The sequence below is a fragment of the Poeciliopsis prolifica genome, unplaced genomic scaffold (assembly GCF_027474105.1).
Source record: "Poeciliopsis prolifica strain line A6 unplaced genomic scaffold, Auburn_PproV2 SCAFFOLD024, whole genome shotgun sequence".
Taxonomy (NCBI): Eukaryota; Metazoa; Chordata; class Actinopteri; order Cyprinodontiformes; family Poeciliidae; genus Poeciliopsis; species Poeciliopsis prolifica.
This window is the reverse complement of record NW_026562399.1, coordinates 3387142-3410064: the sequence shown is the minus strand read 5'-3', so window position 1 is coordinate 3410064 and position 22923 is coordinate 3387142. Positions and strand designations below refer to the sequence as shown.

The window sequence follows — 22923 nt, the reverse complement described above, 5'->3', positions numbered from 1 at the left end:
ATCCAAGGCACGAGCATCAGTCTCATTAGTCATCCAAAGTTAGATAAACTCATTAATAATAATGTAATTGTTTTTATATTGTATTATTATTATTATTATTATTATTATTAATATTATTATTATTATTAGTAGTAGTAGTAGTAGTAGTATTAATATTATTATTATTATAAATAATGCAACTTAAACTAAACAATTAATTGCCTATTTTTATTGGAAGAGGTTCTTTATTTTCTGTCATTGTTGTATTTTTTTTTAATTACAATTTTTTTATCTGGAAAAGTCCGTTTCCAAACAGGTTTGTATTTGTTTCTAACAGGAACCGGCCATAAACCGACCACTTACAATGCGGTGGAGGTGCTGACGTGTTGTTCCCTAGACCAATGAGGTCCCCGGCTTTTACGCTACGTCAGGTTCTTGTCGACGTTTGTGTGTTCTTTTATTTTGAAAGCAGCACACAAAACCGGAAACCATGACTTTTGCTGCTTTCCTTTTCTGCTCAGTCCCACCCGAAATCATACGAACCTTAGCGACCGGGTTTCAGGTGGCAGTGCGGAAGGAAGTCTGCCTTTTCGTCGTGGGTCCAGACATTAAACTCACGGAACCTAAATTTTTACCGCAGAAGCAGAAAAACAGGCCGTCGTTGCCTCCAGAAAAAGACATTAACTGATGTACTAAACCCCGGTCGGACCTGCGGGATATTTTTTACTTTCTCTAACAGCGTGGAGACAAGACTGTGGTTCAGTTTATATCTGAGGTTCCGAAGGCACCTTTGTGAACAGGTAAGAAAAATAAACTTTAATTAACACATTTGACCAAAAACTTGATAATTTGGCTGTTTTCAAACTGTTCTGATATTAGCTGCATCAGCTAGCAAGAGGAGTCTTTTTAGATTGCCTGAAAACTTGCCGAGGAGTTTGCATCGTTCATCTTTAAATGTCAGCTGTTTAAATGTATTTGCTTTATATATTTATTTTTTAATTGTCTGCTTTTCTTTCCTCGGCTTTCGCAGTAGAACTCAGATAACTGCAGCTCTTTGAATGAACTTTCTATATAAGTCTGTAAACGTATCCAGCTCACTTCTAGCGGGTTTCTAAATATACATGAAGCGTAAAGGAGCTGATCTCTGCTGACCTGTCTGTCCTCCAGGCTCAGCGAAGCACTTTCGGGTTGATGAATAAACACGACAACGCGGTTCAAATCTACTATCGCCTTTATAAATATATAAGTCCCTTCATTTTTGTTTTATCCAATTGCTGAACATATTTTGTCAGTAATAAATTGTAGACTTCTTCGAGTCTACTAATTTGCATATATATATATATATATATATATATATATATATATATATATATATATATATATATAATATATATATATATATATATATTTCTTTTTTTTTTAATAAATGTCCTAAACTCGAGTGAAAACATCAGTAGTATGGATTTGTTTTCTAAAATAAACATAGAAAGAGAGCCTATATTTCTAAAAGTGACCCCCTAAGGGCTTAAAATCTCCAGAGATTCAGAAATATTTCTTCTGTGTGGTGAGTTTGTGCCAAGGTCTCAAATGGAGCGATTATTTAATAATCGACTTTATACATGGAACAAAAACTTGAAAGTCATGGTTTTGGTCTGTGGGAGGAAGCCGGAGTACCCAGAGAGAACCCATGGAAAGTCCATGCAGAAAGACCCCAGTCCAGGAATCGAACCCTGGACCTTCTTGGTGCAACAATGAAGTATAAAACAGTTTTGATACATATGCCAATTATTAATAAATTGATTCTTTGCTCTGATCCCAATTTTTTTCTTTTGATATTTTATTAACTTTAAAATTGTTGAGCTTTTTACCAGGCTTTTTGTTTTTGTTTTGTAGCTGTGTCTGCACTGGATCTGTTCACCAGAGACAGCAAAGTGAATATTAAACATTTTGTCTCAGAACTTTATGTTATCTGCACACTTTTGACAAGTTTGTTGTTTTATGCTCAATTTGACAATATTTCTTTGAGCTATTTTTGATAACTGCATAGTATGTTTTTCTTATGCTGTAAATTTGCCCTGTCTGTACAGTTTCTCCTTTTTTATTTTCTGTTTCTATATTTTTACTTCTGAGTGAACCTGCATGCTTCAACTTGTCTGTCAATTTGCTTTTCAAATATCTGAATTTCCCCATCGGGGGGGTAAAAAAGTTATTTGTATTTATTCTATTCAAAACAGTCACACCAACATAACAGCATGACATCTTGCAGTATAATAATATTCATTATAAATTTTTTATTTAAAACATTTTCTCAAATTTGTACTGCTGGAAGATAGTTTATTTGTCTTTGTTTGTCTTCCTGTTTCCTCCTCTTCTATTCCCACGGCGGCTCCTCTGGAATTTCACAAGCAGCAATTTTAAGTGAAACATTCCTGTGACAGACACACTCTGTGTCCTAATAAGCTTAACTGAGGATCGTGGGAATATTCCAGATCTTCACTGATGACATGAATAGAAACTTGGAGTTAGAGGAGCTGATTGACAGGAGAACACAGACTGCAAAACCGCTGGGAGACGGTCAAAAATAGCTGCTGGTGTTCAGAAGCCAGTACTCTGATAGGGAACCGTGGGACAAAATGCTGCATAAATTCCTCCTTTACTAACTTTAATGTGTTTGTCGGTTATTCATATCTTATTCCTGGGTGAAGTCTGCAGACTTCTCATCTTAATTGGGCAACATATGAAAGTGATGAAGAGTGAAGTGAAAATCAATTAGTCAGTTTGTTTACTTGATTTAACAAATTTCAACATTGATCTACAAATGAGAAGACAGCAGGAAGAAGGAAAAACCTGCCTCTTTCCTCAATATCTGTCCCCCATTTTGAAGCCACTGGGTAAATGAAGATGATGAAGCTGCGTTGATGACGGTGTTTCTGTGTTTTATCCTCCAGGTGTCATGAGCCGGGAGCTGAGCGTGCAGATGGGCTCCCCGGTCCCCGGGGTCTCTGAGCCGCCGCCTCCTGACAACGGGGGCATGGACTACAGGGACTGGGTGCGGCGCAGCTACCTGGAGCTGGTCAGCTCCAACCACCACTCAGTCCAGGCCCTGTCCTGGAGGAAGCTCTACCTGAGCCGGGCCAAGCTGAAGGCCAGCAGCCGCACCTCCGCCCTGCTCTCTGGCTTCGCAATGGTACGTTAAAAAAAACAACACTTTATGTCGGAAGTCTGTGTTTTATCTTTGTGTGTAAAGACCGGAAAACATTTTGCTTCACCATTATCTTGCCACTTATCCCTGAAACCAGGAAATGGTTGCAGCGTTCTCCTTTGTGGCTTCGTTTTTGCACTGAAGGTTGGGGGTCGGCATGTATCGTATTGTTTACAATACATACATGCTTTTGTTTTAACTGTTTGCAGCGTTTTCCATTTTGATTCATTTCCTTATAAAATTTTACCAGCTCTTTGTTTCTATGCTTTGCTTCCTCCAGAGGATTTGGACTCTTTAGAACAAATCACTTCCTGTTTCCTCTGTTGACATTTTAAAATTTACACAATTTAAAAATGTATCGTATCGCAGCGATCCGATATGAACATCTGAATTTTTTATCACGGTAAGAACTTTGATTTATAGTTATGGTATATAGCAATAATCATAATGAAAGTTATTCTTATCAATAAAAGTTATTTAATTGATAACATTCCACTTTACCATGGAATGAAGTGATAAAACTTTAAGTCCATATTGCCGACCCCTTTCCTGCTATATATTAGTTTTAGTATCAGGACTGACTCAGATGTTCATATCGGATCGCTGCGTCTTCACCACGGAGTTTGTTCTAACGGGGTTTTGTGCTGCAGGTGGCCATGGTGGAGGTGGAGCTGGATTTGAAGTACAGCTACCCCCGAGAGCTGCTCATCTCCTTCGCCGTGTGCACCACGGTGCTGGTGGCCGTTCACCTCTTCGCCCTGCTCATCAGCACCTGCATCCTGCCCAACGTGGAGGCCGTCAGCAACATCCACAACCTCAACTCGGTCAGCGAGTCGCCGCACGAGCGCATGCACCACTACATCGAGCTGGCCTGGGGGTTCTCCACGGCGCTGGGCATCCTGCTGTTCCTGGCCGAGGTCGTGCTCCTCTGCTGGATCAAGTTCCTGCCCGTCGACCGTGAATCCAAGGACGACGCCAAGGAATGTCCAACCAGCCCCCCCAGCGTTCCGCCGAGCGACAGAGGCGGCTGGCAGGCGGCGCTGGCTTCCACCATCATCATGGTCCCGGTGGGAATCATCTTCCTCATCTTCACCATCCATTTCTATCGCTCCCTGGTGGGCCACAAGACGGAGCGCCACCACCAGGAGATTGAGGAACTGCACAAGATCAAGGTGCAGCTGGACGGCCAGGAGAGAGGCCTGCAGACGGTGTGATGACCTGACGCACAGCGGCGCTACAGACTCCACCATGTTGGATATTTATAGAGCTGGGCCTCAGACTGCCAAGTTCTTCTGAAGGGGAACGATTTGGGAATGCTGGCCCGATCTGCAGACCTGTTGAGGTCAAAACTATAAAAAGTTTACAGACGACAAAAAGGGCTATTCCGTACCAAAATGCACTTTGCCTCTGATTTACAACGGTAGCTTCATTTGGAAATGAGCAACTTCCTGTTTTCATTTCTTTTTATCAGTGGAATATTCTGGATTTGACTTGCAGCTTCTGTTCGAACCAACCTGGTTTTCACGCTCAGCCAAAGAGAGTTCTCATTTAGTCAGGTGGGTTTTTAGTTGGATTCATAATCTGTGATGAAAAAGTGATGCCAAAGCTCCTGGCAGGTTTCCATTCAGAAACAATGTTACATTTCCATAGTGTCCAAAATGACGGCGCCCTCTAGGGACATGGAGGAGTTTTTATCTTTTGCGATCTCTTCTAATAGTATCGCAGCATATTAGGGCCATTGTAAATGGAAATAAATTGAGTAAATTTATGCCAAAACATTTAGAAATTTTGAGATTAATATCAGAAATTTTCAGAAAAAAAACATAAAAATTTCCAAGTTTCAAAAACATACCTGTTCATTGTGTGTGTAACTTTTAATTATTTATTTATTTGCACGCACAGCTTACTGACTTTAGAAAGTGAATATTTCCAGAAGGAAAATATTTTTTATTTTTAAAACTCAGAAATCTCCAAAATTTTGTAGAAAATCTGTCAGATTCATCTTTACATTTCTGAGTTTTCTCTTTCAAATTTTTTGGACTTTTTAATTTAAAAAAATGTTCACATTTTTTTCTACAAAATGTTTGAGATTATTCTAAGAATATCGCTGTGTTTTTGGACATTTGCTCTTGTTTTTTTTTTCTGTCTACGTCACTAACACGCCATCATACAGTAATGTATTTATTACTCGTTTCATGCAGCAACTTGAAAAGACTTTCTGCTACAACTAGTAAGACATTTACTTGAATGTTAATGCCTCCTTTGAGATCTCTGAAGTTTTTAATATATTTTTTTCTTTAAGACAGAAACACTTCAAACTTCTGTACAAAATGCCAGAATAAAACAGGTCAATAAAGGATAAACGCAACAGAAACTTTCAGTGATGGTTCTCTTTGGTAACCATCTAACTGTAAGGGTTCTGGTTCTGCACACCGCAGGTAGTTACAGTTGTGTCTCAATAAATTAGATTATGATGGAAAAATGACATTTAAAAACAAATGTAAAACAATTTCACGCTAAAAAAAAGGGGTTTATTTTTGCTCATTTTGTTGATTCCTGCTTACAAAGAATGAAAACCTAAAGTTCTGTTTCTCAAAATTCAAATATCAACTTCGGCTTTTTCGTACCAGATCTGATTACTGATTAAATTTTTTTTATTTATATTTTTGGTTTCTTTTCTAAAAAAATTAATTGTAAATGACAGTAAATAATTTCGTATCCAGCTGGTTGATTTTATTTCAATCATTCCTTCTGGGTTATATGAGAATTTTTTGTTTAATTACAAGAATATAGCTATAATACTAGCAGAATAAGGCCGTAATTTTACCCAAACGTCTTAAAATTATGAGAAAAAAGTTTTTATAATTTCTTTATTTTCAAGCATGAAGTGCTCTAAAGCTGCCTTGTAGTTGACTCTGGTTTTGGAGTGGTTTAGACAAAAAACAATGCAAAAAACCATAGCCCAACATCCAGTCTTTTTCCTTCTGCGTAATTTTACTTCAACTTGCTTGCATGAAGCAGTCTTTGAACCACCATCTTCCTTATCAGGAAGGTCTGATGTGATATTTAAAGTTTTTAGAAATCGACTTGTGGGTTTTTATTGACTGTAAATCACAATCGTCAAAGTTAGAGAAATGAATGTGGGTTGTGAATAATTTAGTTTCATTTTTTATTATTTTTTTTCCATTGTCTGAAAATGAAATGTTTTCTTTCTGTTCGCTCATCATCAGTTGAGTGTTTCTCTTCTGGTTCTGCAAAGTGACTGATTCAGAGCAGATTAGTTTAAATAACTTGAAAAGATTCATTAACTTTTCCACAGCTGACTGACTTTACTGTGCTTTTATAGTTTCTGAAAGTTTCTTCTGTTGCCTGTTACAAAAGGAAACAAACCTGCCTGGATGCCATTTGAAACACTTCAATGTCTGAACTTGTTCCTATTGCCTTACAGAATAACTGCCTTGAGTTTGCTGGATAAACAGTTTATATTTTATTTTATTTCATTTTTTTAAAGGAACATGAACCAAATTGTCACATTCCAAAAAAAAAAAAAAAGACCAAAGTGCGGTTCAGTTCATTTTTATTTACTTATTTTTTGTTCTCAGAAGAAAAAAAAGTGCACTTTTTCTATTTGTCTGTTCTGTCATAAGTCATAAGTAACTTGATTCTTTTGTTTCATGTCTGTGGGCCCTGCTGGGTTCTGCAGAGATCCCGGGTCAGAACCTGGAATGTACCACTCAATAAAACTAAGGTCAATGTTTTCTTTGTCTTGTGTGACGACTTTGTTCAACATGGAGGCAAAGGGTGGAACCGATAGCCGTGGAAAAGATGCATCAGAAAGAGTCTCAGCATCATTTTACTGTTTTTGACTTACACCGACCTGCTAAAGAAATCCTCGGTCCAAATCATTGTGTGTTCAAGAAAGCTCAGAGTCACAGAAGTGAATAGACAAAATTTAATTTCTACAAAATCTTGGACAAAACAAAATTTATGAGAAACCAGCGTTAGTCCAGAAGACAGAACTCCTCATGGCAGCAGATTTTTTCAGTAACATAACTATTTTCAAATCACATTCTATTTTAACTTAAAAATCTAGTAACCGATTCGAAAACAAAAAAAGAAAATAGGGAAAGAAATAGCCTTTTTATCTTCAGTTTTCTCCCTGCTTCAACTCTTTTAGACCAGCAGAGGGCAACAGTGCACATTTTATGACACCATCAAATTGAAAATCTCCCTTCAACATTGTTTCAGCAATACTTTAGAATAAAGATGCTAGTAAACTATTCATGCTTTATAGGCGTAAGCTACATTTTTTACCCCCCATCGTCATAACTTCCATTAGTTACACCATTTAACTAAGAAATGTAGGTACTGATAATGATCTTTCGCAATAAAGTGAGAAATAAATACTGCAGCCTTTTAAAAATGAAAGGAAATGTTTTCTATTTTACAAATAAAACACGTTCACAACACCTCACAAGCCAACAATTCATTTAAATGTCTGTGTAAACTTTACAAATGCCCAGGAGACATGTTGACAGCAACTAAAAAGCTGCTAAGCATCTTATTGAGCATCTTATTTGTGGTTTTTATGTCACTCAAAAAAAAACTTTGGAGTTTTTACTGTGGAAAGCTGCAAACACGTGGGATCAAGCTGGGTTCCTGACGCCCTTTCACATTTAAAGGACGACAGTGAATGCAGCAATTAGAAGTTTTTGCTACGTGAAAAAGACAATGTGAGTGTAGCATTCAGGAGGATCTGCTGCATAACAACAGCATCACTCTGGGGAATGTTCGCCACAATCATGGGAGTGCTCATAGTGTTTATTATGTTGTAAATTCCTGACCCACATGAGTCAAGGCTTTTTTTTTTCTTTTTTTTTTACTATTTCTTTGACCAAAGGGGAAAAATTTAGTCACTTTTGTACATTCAAGAACAAAACTTCAACATCTTCGCTTTCTTTTCCTTTTCAACTCTGAGGCCAGATGTTGAAAATCTGCTAAATCTAATATTAAAACATCTTTTTAGAGAGCTCTTAGTTAATAACTTCTGCTTTCTATCCTTATTTGCCTGATTAATCCAACATAGATGCTTTGTCTGTGGTATTCTCCTTCAAATGAGAGGTTTCTGTACCCCAACCAGCAGTTTCATCCACACGAAAGAAAGAAGAAATACAATCAAGTGTTTTTGAATCAGCATAATACAATGCAGATATAGGGTTTCATCAACAATATTCATAACCTTCCATGTATTTTGGCTGGGCTCTCAGATCCGATCAAGGCTGAGAACTGAGTGAAGCAGGAGACGGAGAATTTGATCATTTCTATTGGACTCCCCGCAACCGCATGTCCAATTTGGAGGTGTGCACACTTCACCCTCACTGGGAACCCGACTGACTCAAGCTACAACTTAGCCGAATGAATGCAAACGATCAAAAATAAAAGTATTACAGTGCAACAAACTCAGTTGGTTAGCTTTTCATAAACATGATCAAATGGAAGCCTATCTCAAAGACCGCAAACTTCTAATGAAACATTTTGAAAAAAAAAAAAAACACTTCTCTGGTACATTGTTAGCTTGTGAGCTGTTCCAGAAAGGTCAAAAACGGCTGTGGTCAGTGCGAGAGCCAAGCAACATCACACAAAACCTAATAATAAAGACGGATGTGTTTGAATACTACGGTGTGCATCTGTGTGAACCGATGAAGGCATCAGACAGTAGAATAAAACATTTCAAAAAAAGGAAAGTAAAAAGTCATCATGCAGTTCAGTTGCACAGTAAGGCAGATGAACATCTCCAGCCCAGAAAACAGATTTAAGTTTCTTCTAACTTAAAGACTGAAAGCAACTTGAGTTTTGGCAGTTTGAATGTTTATGTTTCATGTGGGTTTTTTATTAAAGCCACAAGATCCAAAACTCCTTTAAAAACTTCCATTTACTGCTTCCAATCTAACCCTTTTTCCCAGGTAGGCTTTAGATTTTGAAAGAAGAAAAAAAAAACATGAATGCGGTGATGATTCATGAAATCTGTGAGCTGACCTTGTTGAGAATTCAACGTGAAGCTTTGAAATGATGAAGCTTCTTCTTTTAAGAGAAAGTTCCCAATGAACAAAAACATTCAAGAATTCATGAACCGCCAAATCTTAAGAGATGACATGCCACAGGCTGCAAAACACAAAACACAACCGAAATCATTAAATCGAGAGCTAACATAGCTTATAATCAGTAAAAGGCGAAACAAAGAAGATCTGACAGTGATCTGAAGGCTGCCACTCAGCAGACACATAACCTCATCTCTGCCTGCCTTCACATGGGGAAGAAAACCTTCTAACGTGGCCTGATTCCTTCGTTTGGACCTACAGGGAGTGACTTTTACACTCTGAAGCTTTCTCCTTTGCCATCGATGTGGCGCAGACGCAGGTAGACGTCGGTGCCGATGCCCTGCATGGACTGTACGGACAGGGAGCCGCCGAGGTACTCCGCGTAGGCTCTGGATGTGGGCAAGCCGAAACCAAATCTACGGGAGTAAAAAAGAAAAGAAAAAAAAAAAGCCAACAGATTAGTGATGAATGGAAAAAACTAAAAAAAAAAGAAAGGGTGCATCAGCAGGTCCCATACTTACCCATGCATTGGGCTGGACTGGTTGCCGCTGTTAGTGATGGTGTTGAACAGGTTGCTCATGCGGGGGTCCTGCACACTCTCCTCCGCAGTGCTGAAGTGGTAATCCATCACTTTGTCGATTATTTTGTGGGGGATGCCGCCGCCACGGTCTGATATCCTGAACACACACAAAATATAACCGTCACCAGAGGAAACCAGTGCAGGTGAAATGATCTATACAACGATGTAGTGGAGCTCAGATGGTACATAAATTAACGGTTCGGTACGAACTTCAGCCTTAAACAGGGTCTGAACATTTGTGCAAAGCAGAGCTGCTGTTGGGAGTCGCCAGGTCCGGTTAGATGTCTTCACCACTATTACTATTCCTAAGTTGTTGATATTCCTCTTTCTATAATGCTCCAACTACCAACTTCCATGGAATTTGGGGGATTTTATCTGACAAACCAAGAGGGCATCAATGGGAAGCAAAAGGGAAAATAAAAACCTGAACATAGTAACTCAGATTCTGTCACTCCCTTTTATGCAGCAGTTCTGGTTCTCCTTTAAAGAACAACCAGCAGCATGGAGACCCAGGAACCCAGCAGACGGTCAGGGAGAAGTGTCAGACAACGACAAACACTTTGAGACAAACTACAGTGGTGACAAATATTAGTTTTGTACTCCACAACTCCTTTATGCTAAAAATATTGACGACACTGTCGACTTAGGACAGCGTTGTTAAAGTGGCTGTCACTAGGGGGCGCCAGACGAGCTTCAGAAAGTTGGGGAGATTGTAAAAATTAGAAAATCTCATCCATCCATTCATTTTCATTATGGAACGTTTAATAAAGTCTTAATTAAACACCTGATACTAATAGTCCTTCCACAGAACTCATGGACAAGTAGAATCAGAAGTTATGAGGCAGCATGAATGCAATAAAGACCGAATAGAGAATAAAGTGAGAAGAAAGAACATAGTAAAGAAAGTTTGTCTGTGCGGTGAGAAGCTAACGCTGTTTGGGAACTTATGCCTGAGAGGATGAATGTTTGTCAGCAGGGGTAGGGAAGTCGAGAAGATGCCCGAGTTTAAATGCAGGACAATAAAATCGAAGTCCAACTTCCAGCCCGGTGCCCACATATGGCATGCTCAGGTGTTGCAATGGCCCAGTTAAAGTACAGCTAGCTGAATATTAAAGCGAGCCACACGTTTCCTCTTTTTTGGTAAACATTTGGTCTCAGAGTTGAACTCTTGCATTTGGACCTGAAGCCACTGACCTGATGACAAAGTCGATGTCGTTGTTGGCGATAGTGACGACCACATCGGGGACGTTGTACGGAGTGTCCAGGTGGCTCTCCATGGTGGCTCTGAAGGAGGAGCATCAATAAAAAACTAAGACACTAACAGAAATGTTGCCCCTAAAAACTAAGTAACTCAAAACACTTCTGAGTCACGTAAGACACAGGAGATCAATTCAGTCGTCTTTATTCTATTTTTAAAACCATCAAACTAAACAACATTTTTGCATTTTTTTAGCCACTTTCAATGGATCTCCTGATCGCTGAAAAGTTTTTAGAAATTCTCTGTTAGGAAGGTGATATTTTCTGCCAAAGTTTCAGAAGAGAAAAAGAAATCTTTCAGTCTTCAAACATCCTTCCTAAACAAACATCATTCATTCCTAATCCCTCTTCTCTACTTCCTTTATTCATCATGCCTTCCCACTGTCATTCTCCCACTTTAACTCATTTATCCATCATCCTGGCTTCCTCCATCGCTCACCCTTCATCCACAGATCTGTAATTCCCACCGTCATCATTTCTCCTTCTGCACCGAGGTCCAAATTAACAAAATATTTGTTCAAAAACACATGAAGCCTTCCTCAGTGTGGCTTTGGGAAGCTGCAGGACGAGAGCTGATGCTCCGGTCTGTTACCTCATGGCGTTCTTGAGGAGCTCTGGCAGGATGTAGTCCAGCGGCAGCGGGATGAAGGGGAACCGGGCCGCCACGTGTCCGTTGATCCGGACCCGGGGAGAATTACCGTACTGGTGTTCACACAGACGCCTGTCGACGCCACAGAGAATGAACCACAATGACCATTACTCCATCTGTCCTGCAGGATTATAACACTGCATTTTCATTTGTCTTTTCTTGTTTTATTTTAACATTTAAATTTGTTTTTATTTTCTATGTCTATTGTTGTGACTTTGATAATGTCACAATAATAAAAGAGTAAAGGCTTTTTTATTATTAGGCTTACTTTACGTTTTTCCATCATAAATCGACTTCTAGCCTTGACAGAAATTCAGATATTGTTTATTATCTATTTTTATATTCATTTTTGGTTGTTTTTTGTTCTGCGTTTTGTGTTTTTGACTTTAATGGCTCAAAATGGCCAAAACTACACGTTAGTTACTTTAAATTCCAAGTCTAATCTAACGCAATAAGTAGTGAAAAGCAGCTCATGCAAATTTCAAATCTTTGTCACTGTAAATCAGTGATTTTAACTGAAATCAAAATGATTTGATAGGAAAAAATGCTTCAATTAGTATTTATGTTCAGCTATGCTTATTTTTCAATACGGTTTAATAAATACATGATATTAAAGCCAAGTGGCTGATTTCCATCTCTAGTCCTGCTGGCAGATTGGTGTTAAAACAAACAACAACAACTTTACAAAGTCTAACTGACTTTGTGTAAACAATGGAGCTACGTCTATTAGTCCTTCATGACATAATAACTTAAAAGTACAAAACATTTCAAATATTTATCAAATGGTCACTGTCGTCGTTTGTGGACAGACTATTGTAGAAATCTCTTCTTGAAAAGTTACTTTCAGAAGAAAAGTAACATTTTTAAACTTGATTAACATCAGGCTAATTTTCAAAACATTCACACTCACGAAATCGTCCTGCCTGTGGAGCAAACATCTCAACCAGAAATACAGTGAAATCATCACTGAGACGTTTTAAAACAACTAAATAACTGATCTGTGCCTCAATTGGAAAGGAAAATCCTCCGAATGGCTTCGATGAGAGGCAGGAAGCTTCTGATATTATTCCAGAAGCACCGTTTGACAGGAAGACTCAAGGTAAACAGATCGACGGCTCATATCTCGTTCACCCGTGTTTATCACCTGACCTCTGACCTTCCTTTACCAATAAAAGAGCTGAAAGCAATAGGAAGTCATCCGACAGCACAGAGCAAACAAACTCACCTGGAAAAGTCCACCCACTTCTCGATGATCTTTTTAGGAGAAAGGCGTCTGCAAATGATCCCCACAAAATCGGCCTGGAAAACAAAGCAATTCCTGTCAGAGAAAAACACCTGATATACCATCAGCTTCTTTAAGCGATCGGTTTTAATTCATTATCAAACCAGAGTCAACTATAAAAATCAGAAAAAGAATGTTTTTTGGAGCGCACCAATCATCACAACCCAAAGTGCTCGAAGGAAACAAAAATAATAAAATGAAACGAAAGTACAGCTATTAAAAGGCGTGAAAGAAAAAATTGCTTTCAGTCCAGATTTAAATGTTCCCGATTGGCTCATATTTCCAGGGAGTTAATTCTAGAGCGGAGAAACAGGATGAGCTGAAACTGTCTTGATGACTTTTGACAGAAAACACAGCAGCAGGGACTTAGCCGACTGGAAATAAAGGAGAACTTTTATTCTGCTGATGTTTTTTTTAACTGACTTTAGGTTCTGAGAGCAAAACGACTCCCTCATACGCTCTGCAGCCTAAAATTTTTCAATATTTCTGTTAGTTCAATACTCGCACTTTATTTTATTATACATACAAAGTCTGAAAACTGTCTATATAAATACTAATTCATGTAGCAGTCAGACATACATTTTCTTCATGAAGAGCCAGATGGTGTGTGGCTAACATTCGGATTCCCAGTCGGGAACACAGCGTTGTATCCAAGAAGTTCCTGATGATGGTCTCATCCTGGAAGACGGAGAAAACAGAAACGGTAACTGCCGAGGCTCCTGCTCTTTCCTGCCTTTAAATCCTCAACCATAATTAGTCCAGTAAATAGTAGTAACGATCAGAGTGCAGCTCTTGCCTGGATGTGTCGTCGACACTCCCGGAAGCCCTGGGCCAGCATGGTCACCACGTCTTTGTGGTCGTCCAGCAGCTGCTGCACCAGTTTACAGAAACGAGCCTCGACCTCCTGGTCCTTGATCTGGCCACAGACACAAACTTCACACTGAATCCGAAAATGATTTCCTTCAGTCATAGAATTTTGATTTACATGATGAAATTTGAAGTGGTTGTAAAGACGAAACCAATAAATCCCTCTGTAGAAGTGTGTTTAAAATAGTCCCATTTGTTCCTATAATCATTTTTTCCAGGCAGGATGTGATGCAGAGCTGAACTTTTTGCCTTTCAAAGTAAACAACAGTGTCTATAAATACTTTTCACCTCCTTGGATGTTTTACCCTTTTTACTGCTTGTACAAATCAACCATGAGCAACAAAATGACACAAAAAAAAATGTGTCGATCATGACTGATTTGTAAGACAAATAAAAAAGATGAAACATTCAAAGAGATGAATACTTTTGATTGTCACTTTATCTACAAAATTCTTATTAACCTGCAGACAGAAGTAAAAATGAAACAGAGCTTCTCGCCCAGGACAGCAGTGTCCAAAGTTTTTATCATCAAGGCCAAAAATTTCAGGTTAAAAGTACTTTTTGTTTGCTGTTAAAAACTAAAATGATAATAATAATAATAAAAACAATGTGTTTGAACTTGCTCAACAGTAAACTAAGCATCCAATATTTTAATTAAATAGTCAAACGGTAGAAAATGTGGCATAAATCATTGTAAATGTAGAAAGATTGTCATGCACCACCTGAGCTGTGGGAAGCAGATGAGCTTCATTGGTCCATAACGGGACAAACCAAATAACCTGTAACAGGGGTGTACAGACTTTCTGCCATGGAGGCAAGAAGTTATTACCCTGAAAGCATTTGCGGGCCACAAACAGAAAGAAAAAATATATATTCACCAAAATAAAGGTCTTGTGTTTTTTTAGTTTTTTTTACTTTTATCTCCTCAACAACAAACTAAACTTTTGTAAATCTGACTGATTTCTTCACCCAAATCTGAGGAACAGTTGCTCAGTGTTTGTGGTTCAATTTACTGCAAAATGAAGATGATTGCTTTAAACTTGCTAATAAATGATAAGTTGCCTTGTGCCTAGATTATTCTTCATGTAAACACAATTTTATCTGCAAAAATGGATCAAAGATAATAAAAAGTCAATCTGCAACAATTACCTTCTTACAGGCCATATTTGCTCAACTACTGAATAGTGGTCTGTCTGTTTCGGGGGTCACAGCACCACAGGCTGAACTTTGAACATCCGTGATCTACACTATTATTTTTTTTTCTTTTTATTAATTTGATGAAATTTTGAGCAAGAGAAATTTACCTAAATGTTCTCTGTTCTTAAAGCTAAAACTGCTGTTTTCTGGTTCAGAGCAGATGAACCAACCATGACGCAGCTGTTTTCAGGTGAATCCATGTTTTTAACAGTAGATGACATGCCATCCCCTCCCCTCTTCTCTTGAGAAATGCTGAACTTGAACTCATGAACCCAAACCGTGTGCCGTTGCAGTATTTCCTGTTTGCGTGACACTCACCTGTGGAAAGTCGCTGAGCATGTGGTAGGCTCTGATGTACAGCTCGTGCTGCAAGAAAGAGCAAAAGAGACGGATCTCAGTCACATGACCAGAATCAGCCGCAGAGCGACGCCAACAGACTCTCGCATGGGTCGCATTACAGAAGATCCTTCTTTGTTTTCGTTCTGTGTAAATAACATTTTGTAACAGTTATAATTCAGCTGCTAACAGATACTTGAGCTGACCTCCATTTCTTCTGATTGCATGAAGAAAAGAGCCGGGCTTTACGCAACCAAAGGAGGAATCTGGGTGAAGGTTCATCACCGAGTTGAGAAGAGCTTAGAGGGAGAAAACTGGCTGGAAGAGACGCCGACTCTGCTTTTATGTCACAAAAAGCTCTTTCTGTTCCACAGAAGCATTTACTCTGGGTGATTAGAGCGGCAGTGCAGCCTGTGCAGAGGAATGCTGCCTGTTTAATCTCAACCTCCAAGAACAATGTGTTCCCGCTAGACGTTCTGGCACCCAACTTTACAACCAAAAAAAAAAAAAAAACCAACAACGGATGCATCATTACCTCCTTTAGAGATGTGCCTTGTCTTAAAGTATTCCTTCCCCTAAAATGTTCCTGTGTTCTGTCACATTATTTCCACAAATCTCAGTGTGTTTCACTGGGTTTTTATGAGGTTGGATCAGCAAAAAACTGGAACATAATTGTGAAGCGGAAGGAAAGAAATTCAGTTTTCAAAAATTAATCAACCAGCTAAAACCTCAGACAAACATCAGAGTGGAGAATATTTTAACATCAGTTATAAAGTCTTTCCACAGATTCTCATCTAGATATATGTCAAAGCTTTGACTAGGCTATTGGTGTCCAAACTTTTTGCCACTGCGGTGCAAATCATCAAGTTGAAAGCTTTTGGGGACCACAAAAATATTTATTTCTCAATAAAACATTCAGACCAAATAAATTGTGACTTTTTCATTTTTATTTGCTCAATAATAAACTAACCAAATATAAAAAATAGTCAAATTTTTGTAAAAAATTAAATTAAATTAATTTATAGAACATTGCAGATTTTTTTTTCTGGGCTCTGCAAAACAAACAAGATGTGGATTAATGTTTCGTTTGAAGCATTTTGAAATTAAGATTTATGTGGAAACCTAGTATACAAATTGTTGTGTTTAGGTTTTTTTATTTTCAGGCTTTATTTGCCAAAAAAAAAAATCATTCTAAAGAAAGATGTAATAAGTTATTAGTGTCTGATTTATTTGGAAGGTGAACCTTTCAGTCTCAAGTTTTTTCTGCAAGTTTTCATCTTCTAGTTTTGTTTTCATTCACCAATCAACTCAGCTCTGTCGACAGGTAAACACATCAGCACATCGATGTGCTGAAAAAAGACAGTAAAATGTCCTCAAACTCCTCAACAGAAGCGTTCGAGGAGAACAGAGTCTCCTGCTTGTTCTGAAACAAACAGGAAAGTTTGAGGATTGTTGCAGAACAGCAGGAACTAAAGCTAAATCTAATCACACATCTTTTATCTTTCTGTTTTGATTTTTCACTTTACCAAACATTTATGCGCTTAAAAGGACTTGAAAAGGAAAGAAAGGGCAGTAGACTGCCACAGTTAGCAGGTAAATCCTGCAGAAAGGTGAAGACAGAAGCTCCTCCACTCTCGTGGGATCAGCAATTTCAGCACAGAATAAGTGGAAAACCCTGATTAGCACAGAGCTTTTGTGTTCAGTGGGAAGGCCCTTCATTCCCAGGCCGGGTGAACCTGTAGCGGTGGTGGATGTTTCTTCGTTTTCAGCTCCGATCAGCAGTTAGTGAAACGTTACACCCTGGAGCACGCAGGTTATGCCTCTGATTTAATCATTTGTTTTGGCTCTAGCGATGAATAGCGTCGTGGAAACGGGGTCATGTTTCGACATTGGGATTATGAACAACCATGTAATAGTAATAAATATTTGTAGGGGCTGGATTCAAGAAATGAGACTCAGCAGAAACCTTGGATTCCGCAGCACTAAATCTCTATTTGGATGAAAACAACATCTAAAATTTAAATACAAATCTGGATTGTTTTGATTTTCCAACATGAACAATTAAAAGTATGATATTACTGAATCCCATTTGAACTCAGAAATATTGCCTCTTTGATATAAAAAGAATGAAACGAAACTATTTTTATGTTATAATCTTGTATTAGTACGATGTATTTTTATTTTTATTAGTACTCTGTATTTTTCTAACACTCTTTGATCTTTCTTGTGAGCCTTTATTTAGTTCTATTTGTTTTTAAAGTTAACTCTCAGACATTAGATTTACTAAATCTTGTCTGTCTCTGAATATAGATGCATTTTCATTATGTGCCCAAAACTTTGTTGATATTCCACTAAAATTGAAAAGACATAATTTTTCAATTGTCCTGTTTCCATTAAAAAAGAAATGCAATTAAAATCACACGTGAAGAAGTTTTGTCACATGATAAGTCGCTAAAAAACATGCCACACCATTGTCATCCTACCACTTCCTGCCTTCTTCTTTGTGGTTTCTGTCAGTAGTAACATCTAGTTGTTGATCATATAATTTGTGTGATGTGAAAAAAGTTTTTTCATTGCAGCTTTGCGAAATACATTAATTTCGATACTACTGAAAAAATCCCACATCATCCTAATGCAAAAACTTTCCATAAAAAAAGGAGAGTGTTTTGTAAAATTGTGGAGTTTCTATTAAGTAAACACAGCTTGTGTTTGTGTCATGAATTTAAAATGACTGACAGTTTCATGTCCCTTTCAGTCTTTTCACCCAAATAATTCATTAAAATTCCCACCAGTTATTCCACACCTCTCCAGTCTGTCAAAGTTCAGCACTGACTCATGAAGACACTCCCGGTTCTTATTATAAGGTCAGCTGTAGTGGCTTCCTTTATGTTTAGCTCTAAAAAATAAAATAGTGACTTTATCAAGAAGTTTCTACAGGATTGTGTCCTTACCACTTGGAGAATGGTTGGGTTGCAGCCGATGATGAAGGGCAGACTGCGGAAGCCCTTGATGCGATGGGCGATCCGCACAGGCAGCTCCTTGTGAAGGTACTTGCCACTGCTCTGGGATCACACACACACACACAGTGAAAAGCTGCAGAGCATGAAGGCACTGCGGTTAGGTGATTTACTCTTAGTGTGGGTGAAGTGTTTACCAAGATGTGGTGTCCATCAGGAGACTTCCCAGAATACAGCAGGGTCGCTAAGGTCAACCGGACTGAGGCCTGCAGACAAATTGCAAAGGAAGTAAATTAAAATACATTTTTAATTAAAAAAACATGTTTCTTTATTTTAATTAAACATGAGAAGCAAAACTAAAGTAAGAGTGTATTTTGCTTGAATCTATATGGAACAGTTACTGGATAATATTATAAGCAGTCTTACAAACTCGTTCATTGGCTTAAGCATCCAATCAAAGCAACTCATTCTAAGTTATTTTGATTTACACAATTTGATAATTTTAAAAATATAAATGTGGGACACATCTCAGTAAGATTTTTAGGACAAAACAACCTGTGTGACGAACACCATGACACGTCAAAAACAAACATTACAGGTTCCTGTGATTACACTCTAACAGATTCATTACGGCTGTCTATAATTTAGGAGAAAATAAACTAAAAATGTTATTGCCTGCAATCCATAAATCATACATAAACTGGAGGTCGGGAATTAGATTTTTCTCAAGGTTTTGTGACTCCCGTCAACTCCCAGTCTTCAGAAAATTTGCTTTTTCAAAGCCTATTCAGCAAATGTGTTTCCATCTCTCCTTTAGCATAGTAACAATTTTTCGAAAAAGCCCAAACCCCCTCAAGCAGGCGTAAAAACGTTTTTGCAAAATTATCTTTGAATTTTGCCATTTCTATCAACCTTTTCTAGTGAAAAGACATTGATGGAAACACAGCTCTTCCACATTAATGTAAGAAACTCAGTTAAACTCCAGTTATCACAAAGACTTTATAGCAGTTGTTTCTTTAAGGTGCTTCACAGCAGCAGGGTTGGTAATAAACTAAACTATATCTTTTATTTACTCTGGTTAATTCGGTCAGGCATCAAAGTTAGTTTGATCTGAAATATTCTGTTGCAACACAAAACCCAAAACGGTAAAAATCTGAAAGGACATAACGCTGCAAATTCGTAGCAAAAAAGATTTTGTCTAGAGGAGTGTTTCCCAACCCTGGTCTTCAATGCACACTATCCAGCATGTTCTAGATGTTTCCCTGCTTTAATATGTCAGATTCAGCTGACTGCAGTTCACAAAAAACCTGTCAATTGAGGTCACCTGGGCTGAAGCAAAGAAACGCCTAAAACATGAACGGCAGTGTGCCTTGAGGACCAGGGTTAGGAAACACTGACCTCGAGAGTAACAAAAAAAAAAAAAAAAGACAAGTCATACTACATCTGCAGGCAATCTGCTTCCCCCAAAGATCGGATTGCACTTTCATAACAACAAATGTGCCCTAGCAGGCACACCTGGCAGACAAACGGTCATGCTGTGTCTGTTTACCTTAATTGAACCTGAGGAAAATAAATTCTTGGCAAGGTGTACGCAGATGCAAAACTTGTAAGCACAAGTGGAGGACAATCAGGGGGAACAATCTGACCTAGTTTCTCCTGGTCTGACCACAGCAATGCACACAGCAATTTCAAACTTTCCCTTTTGTCTGGTGACCAGAGCTAAGCTGGTCACCACTGTCAAATTAAAGGATGAAGTTAAAGTTTGTTCAACTTCACAGCGAAATATTCACTGTTTACAAACTGAAGATCTTTAAACTTTCACAGGTATTTTGGAAATAATTTAAAGTACACCTTGGGTTTTGTTTCTGCACTAAGAAAAAGAAAAGTTTACAACAAGATAATTGGTAAACACCTGACTGAAAATGATTGAGTGTGAGGAACTAAAACATCTGAGTTTGCAAAGAACAAAGAGGAAGGAAAGAGTGTTGACAACTGTGAGAAAAAACTGAGTCTTATGTAAAAAAAAAGAAAAGAAAAAAGAAAAAGATTAGTGCATCTCTTAGTGCAATTAGTTAAACCTCAAATTAGTCGGACTACTAATTTATATTTTTATTTTAATCAAAATGAAAGTTCAAAATAGGATCAAAAGGTCAGATTAGCTACAAGAAGCAACAAAGGGACTCAATATAGCGACTTTCTAGAAATAACTGGGTTGTTCAATCTCCGAATTTGAAACCTTAACCCTTCCTCAGCTCATAACACATACTTGTTCCACTCTTGTGAGCTTTGCTGGAGTAAAAGATTCAGGCTCTCCACCTTTATTCGTCAACCTCTGATACTATTAATTAGTAGAAGATCGTTTAGCTAGCTAAACATTTTGTCCTCTCGATGCTGCGTTCAAGGGCGCGCAGACAACCGAGGAAATCAGACCGTAACATAATGGTTCTGATTCTTAAATTAAGATGTTTTTTTATATATATATTTAATTTATATAAGTAATATGTATTCCAATTATAGCACTGTGATTTGGAAACATTGTCGAATCTACTTTTTTAAAATAAAATTGAGCCATATGCTTATTTCATTGTCTAAATCACATTTTTCCTATTTGGCTTTAAGAAAACGAGGTTCAACCGCTAAGCTACTTATGTAAGCAACTTCTTTTATTGTATAACACAGTACAATAAATGTAGTTTTTACTTTCAACCTTAACTGACAGTTAAGATAGCAGTCCGAACTAAGAATGACTGTTTTCTGCATTCACTGAATCTAGCACCGTCCGTGTTATAACAGCTAGCTCTGCTCGCCAAGCTCAAGCCAGCTCCAGCCGGCTCGCGCTAACACAGAGAGCAAAAAAAATCCACTCCTCACCTTCTCTGCAGAAACATCGATGGCGGACTGGTTATAAAAGGAAGTGACAGTCTTAGACCGCTCTCTTGCCAGTTCTGAGACACCCTGCGCTGATGATGTGGACCGGAATCTGTGATTCCCGGTGCCAGACTGCAACGCCGGTAATGTTTTGCTTGCGGGAGTCAGTAAGAGGCTGCCGATCCTCGGCCCGGCCCTGCCGGTGACACCGCTCAGCATCTCCGCCGCTATGCTTGCCAGTCCCGGCCGCATTTGGAGACGAGCTGTTAGCGCGAACTGGGCTGGCCCGTTCCTGGTGCAGAACATCGGAATTCTGCAACTGCTATGAAGCCATTAGGGTTGTGTCGTTGCGCACAAAGGCACGAATCTGATCTCAATACAGTAGAGACAGGGTACAGAAAGGCCTCTGTGCTTATTGGTCAGTAGGTCTAAGATGTACGTTAACGACGAGACAGCGCAGCCAATCAGCGAGTGATTCAGAGGCGGAGCTAAGCGTAATCAACGCCCCACTCACAACGGCACATACTGTACTCTGCACGGAACGTAATATGGACAAACAATAGTAGTAAAAACATGTTTATGCTAATAAAATTATGCCACATAAAAATAAACAATATCAAATCTAAATCTAAAAATGCTTACATACAGGGCTTACTAACGTGCCTGATTAAAAAACAGAAAAATACTGAAATAGTTTTACAATTCATTTCTCTGCAACATAATTACATTGTTCTTTGCAGTAATTTAATTATGGATTGCATTGTTCCCTGCAGTTTATTTGCTATGGATTATTTTCTTATTGAAGAAATAAAGAAAGAAGCAGGGGTAGAAACAAGAATACTTGATCTTTAACTCAGGCTGGTCAAATCTCTAAATAAGTGTTTCAAAAAAAAATGGTAAACCGTCTAAATCTCCAGAAAGAAAACACAAAATGTGACAAACTGATTAACACCTACATATAGAGGAACAATAATCCAGTTTAGATGTAGTAGAAGCATTCAATCCCTACACTGGTTCCCTATTGCTCAAAGAATAGACTATAAAATACTGTGGTTAGTTTACAAATCACTGAACGGTTTAGCACCACAAAACATTAAAGATCTGCTGTTGTTGTATCAACCTTCCAGACCTCTCAGGTCTTCTGGTTCTGGTCTGCTATGAATCCCCAGAACCAAAAGAGGAGAAGGAGCTTTCAGCATCCATGCACCAAAAATTTGGAACAAACTTCCAGAAAACTGTAAAACAGCTGAAACACTGACTTCCTTTAAATCTCGACTAGAAACGGACCTGTTTAGAATAGTATTTGAAAGGTAATCAATTAAAAATTTAATGATGGAACAATGTATTGTTTATTCTATGTTGCATGACTTTGTGTTTTGTGTTTATGATGTAAAGCACTTGCTGCTGAAATGTGCTATACAAATAAAATTTGATTGATTGATTCAATTCAAATTCAGGACGGTTTGTGTTGTTCATAATTTTCTTGATTATATCCCATTTTTCAAAATCTAAAAATAATTTCACTTTAGATAAAATCCCAGGTTCAAAACAGATTGCTGTACAGGTGAACAAACCAGTTTTTCAAAAGGTAAAGTTAAATATAACCCTGAAATGTTTCAGAGGGAAGTGAAGAATGGCTTTAGAATTGCAA

General features: G+C 38.2%; 2 protein-coding genes across 2 annotated transcripts; one reads left to right on the top strand and one right to left on the bottom strand.

Annotated features, from left to right (window-relative positions):
- The first annotated feature begins 461 nt into the window (after positions 1–461).
- Positions 462–6940, top strand: orai2 (ORAI calcium release-activated calcium modulator 2). The gene is made up of 3 exons (XM_055046660.1): positions 462–779; positions 2928–3166; positions 3832–6940. The coding sequence occupies exons 2-3, from the start codon at positions 2933–2935 to the stop codon at positions 4393–4395; spliced, it is 798 nt and encodes a 265-aa protein (XP_054902635.1). The 5' UTR covers positions 462–779; positions 2928–2932; the 3' UTR covers positions 4396–6940.
- Positions 6941–7119: 179 nt separating this feature from the next.
- bckdk (branched chain ketoacid dehydrogenase kinase) lies at positions 7120–21675 on the bottom strand. The gene is made up of 11 exons (XM_055046659.1): positions 21276–21675; positions 18602–18670; positions 18399–18509; positions 15430–15477; positions 13844–13963; positions 13627–13725; positions 12991–13064; positions 11709–11837; positions 11054–11143; positions 9801–9956; positions 7120–9695 (listed from the first exon to the last, which is right to left on the bottom strand). The coding sequence occupies exons 1-11, from the start codon at positions 21576–21578 to the stop codon at positions 9551–9553; spliced, it is 1344 nt and encodes a 447-aa protein (XP_054902634.1). The 5' UTR covers positions 21579–21675; the 3' UTR covers positions 7120–9550.
- Positions 21676–22923: the final 1248 nt, after the last annotated feature.

What these genes read in the sequence shown, in the direction of transcription:
- orai2 (XM_055046660.1), top strand. Translation starts at nt 2,933, where the DNA reads ATGAGCCGGGAGCTGAGCGTGCAGATGGGCTCCCCGGTCCCCGGGGTC. An exon ending in TGCTCTCTGGCTTCGCAATG is followed by an intron (nt 3,167 to 3,831) that starts GTACGTTAAAAA and finishes TTTGTGCTGCAG; the next exon opens with GTGGCCATGGTGGAGGTGGA.
- bckdk (XM_055046659.1), bottom strand. Translation starts at nt 21,578, where the DNA reads ATGTTCTGCACCAGGAACGGGCCAGCCCAGTTCGCGCTAACAGCTCGT. An exon ending in TGGCTCTTCATGAAGAAAAT is followed by an intron (nt 13,065 to 13,626) that starts GTATGTCTGACT and finishes TTTGTTTTCCAG; the next exon opens with GCCGATTTTGTGGGGATCAT. An exon ending in CAGTCCAGCCCAATGCATGG is followed by an intron (nt 9,696 to 9,800) that starts GTAAGTATGGGA and finishes TTACTCCCGTAG; the next exon opens with ATTTGGTTTCGGCTTGCCCA.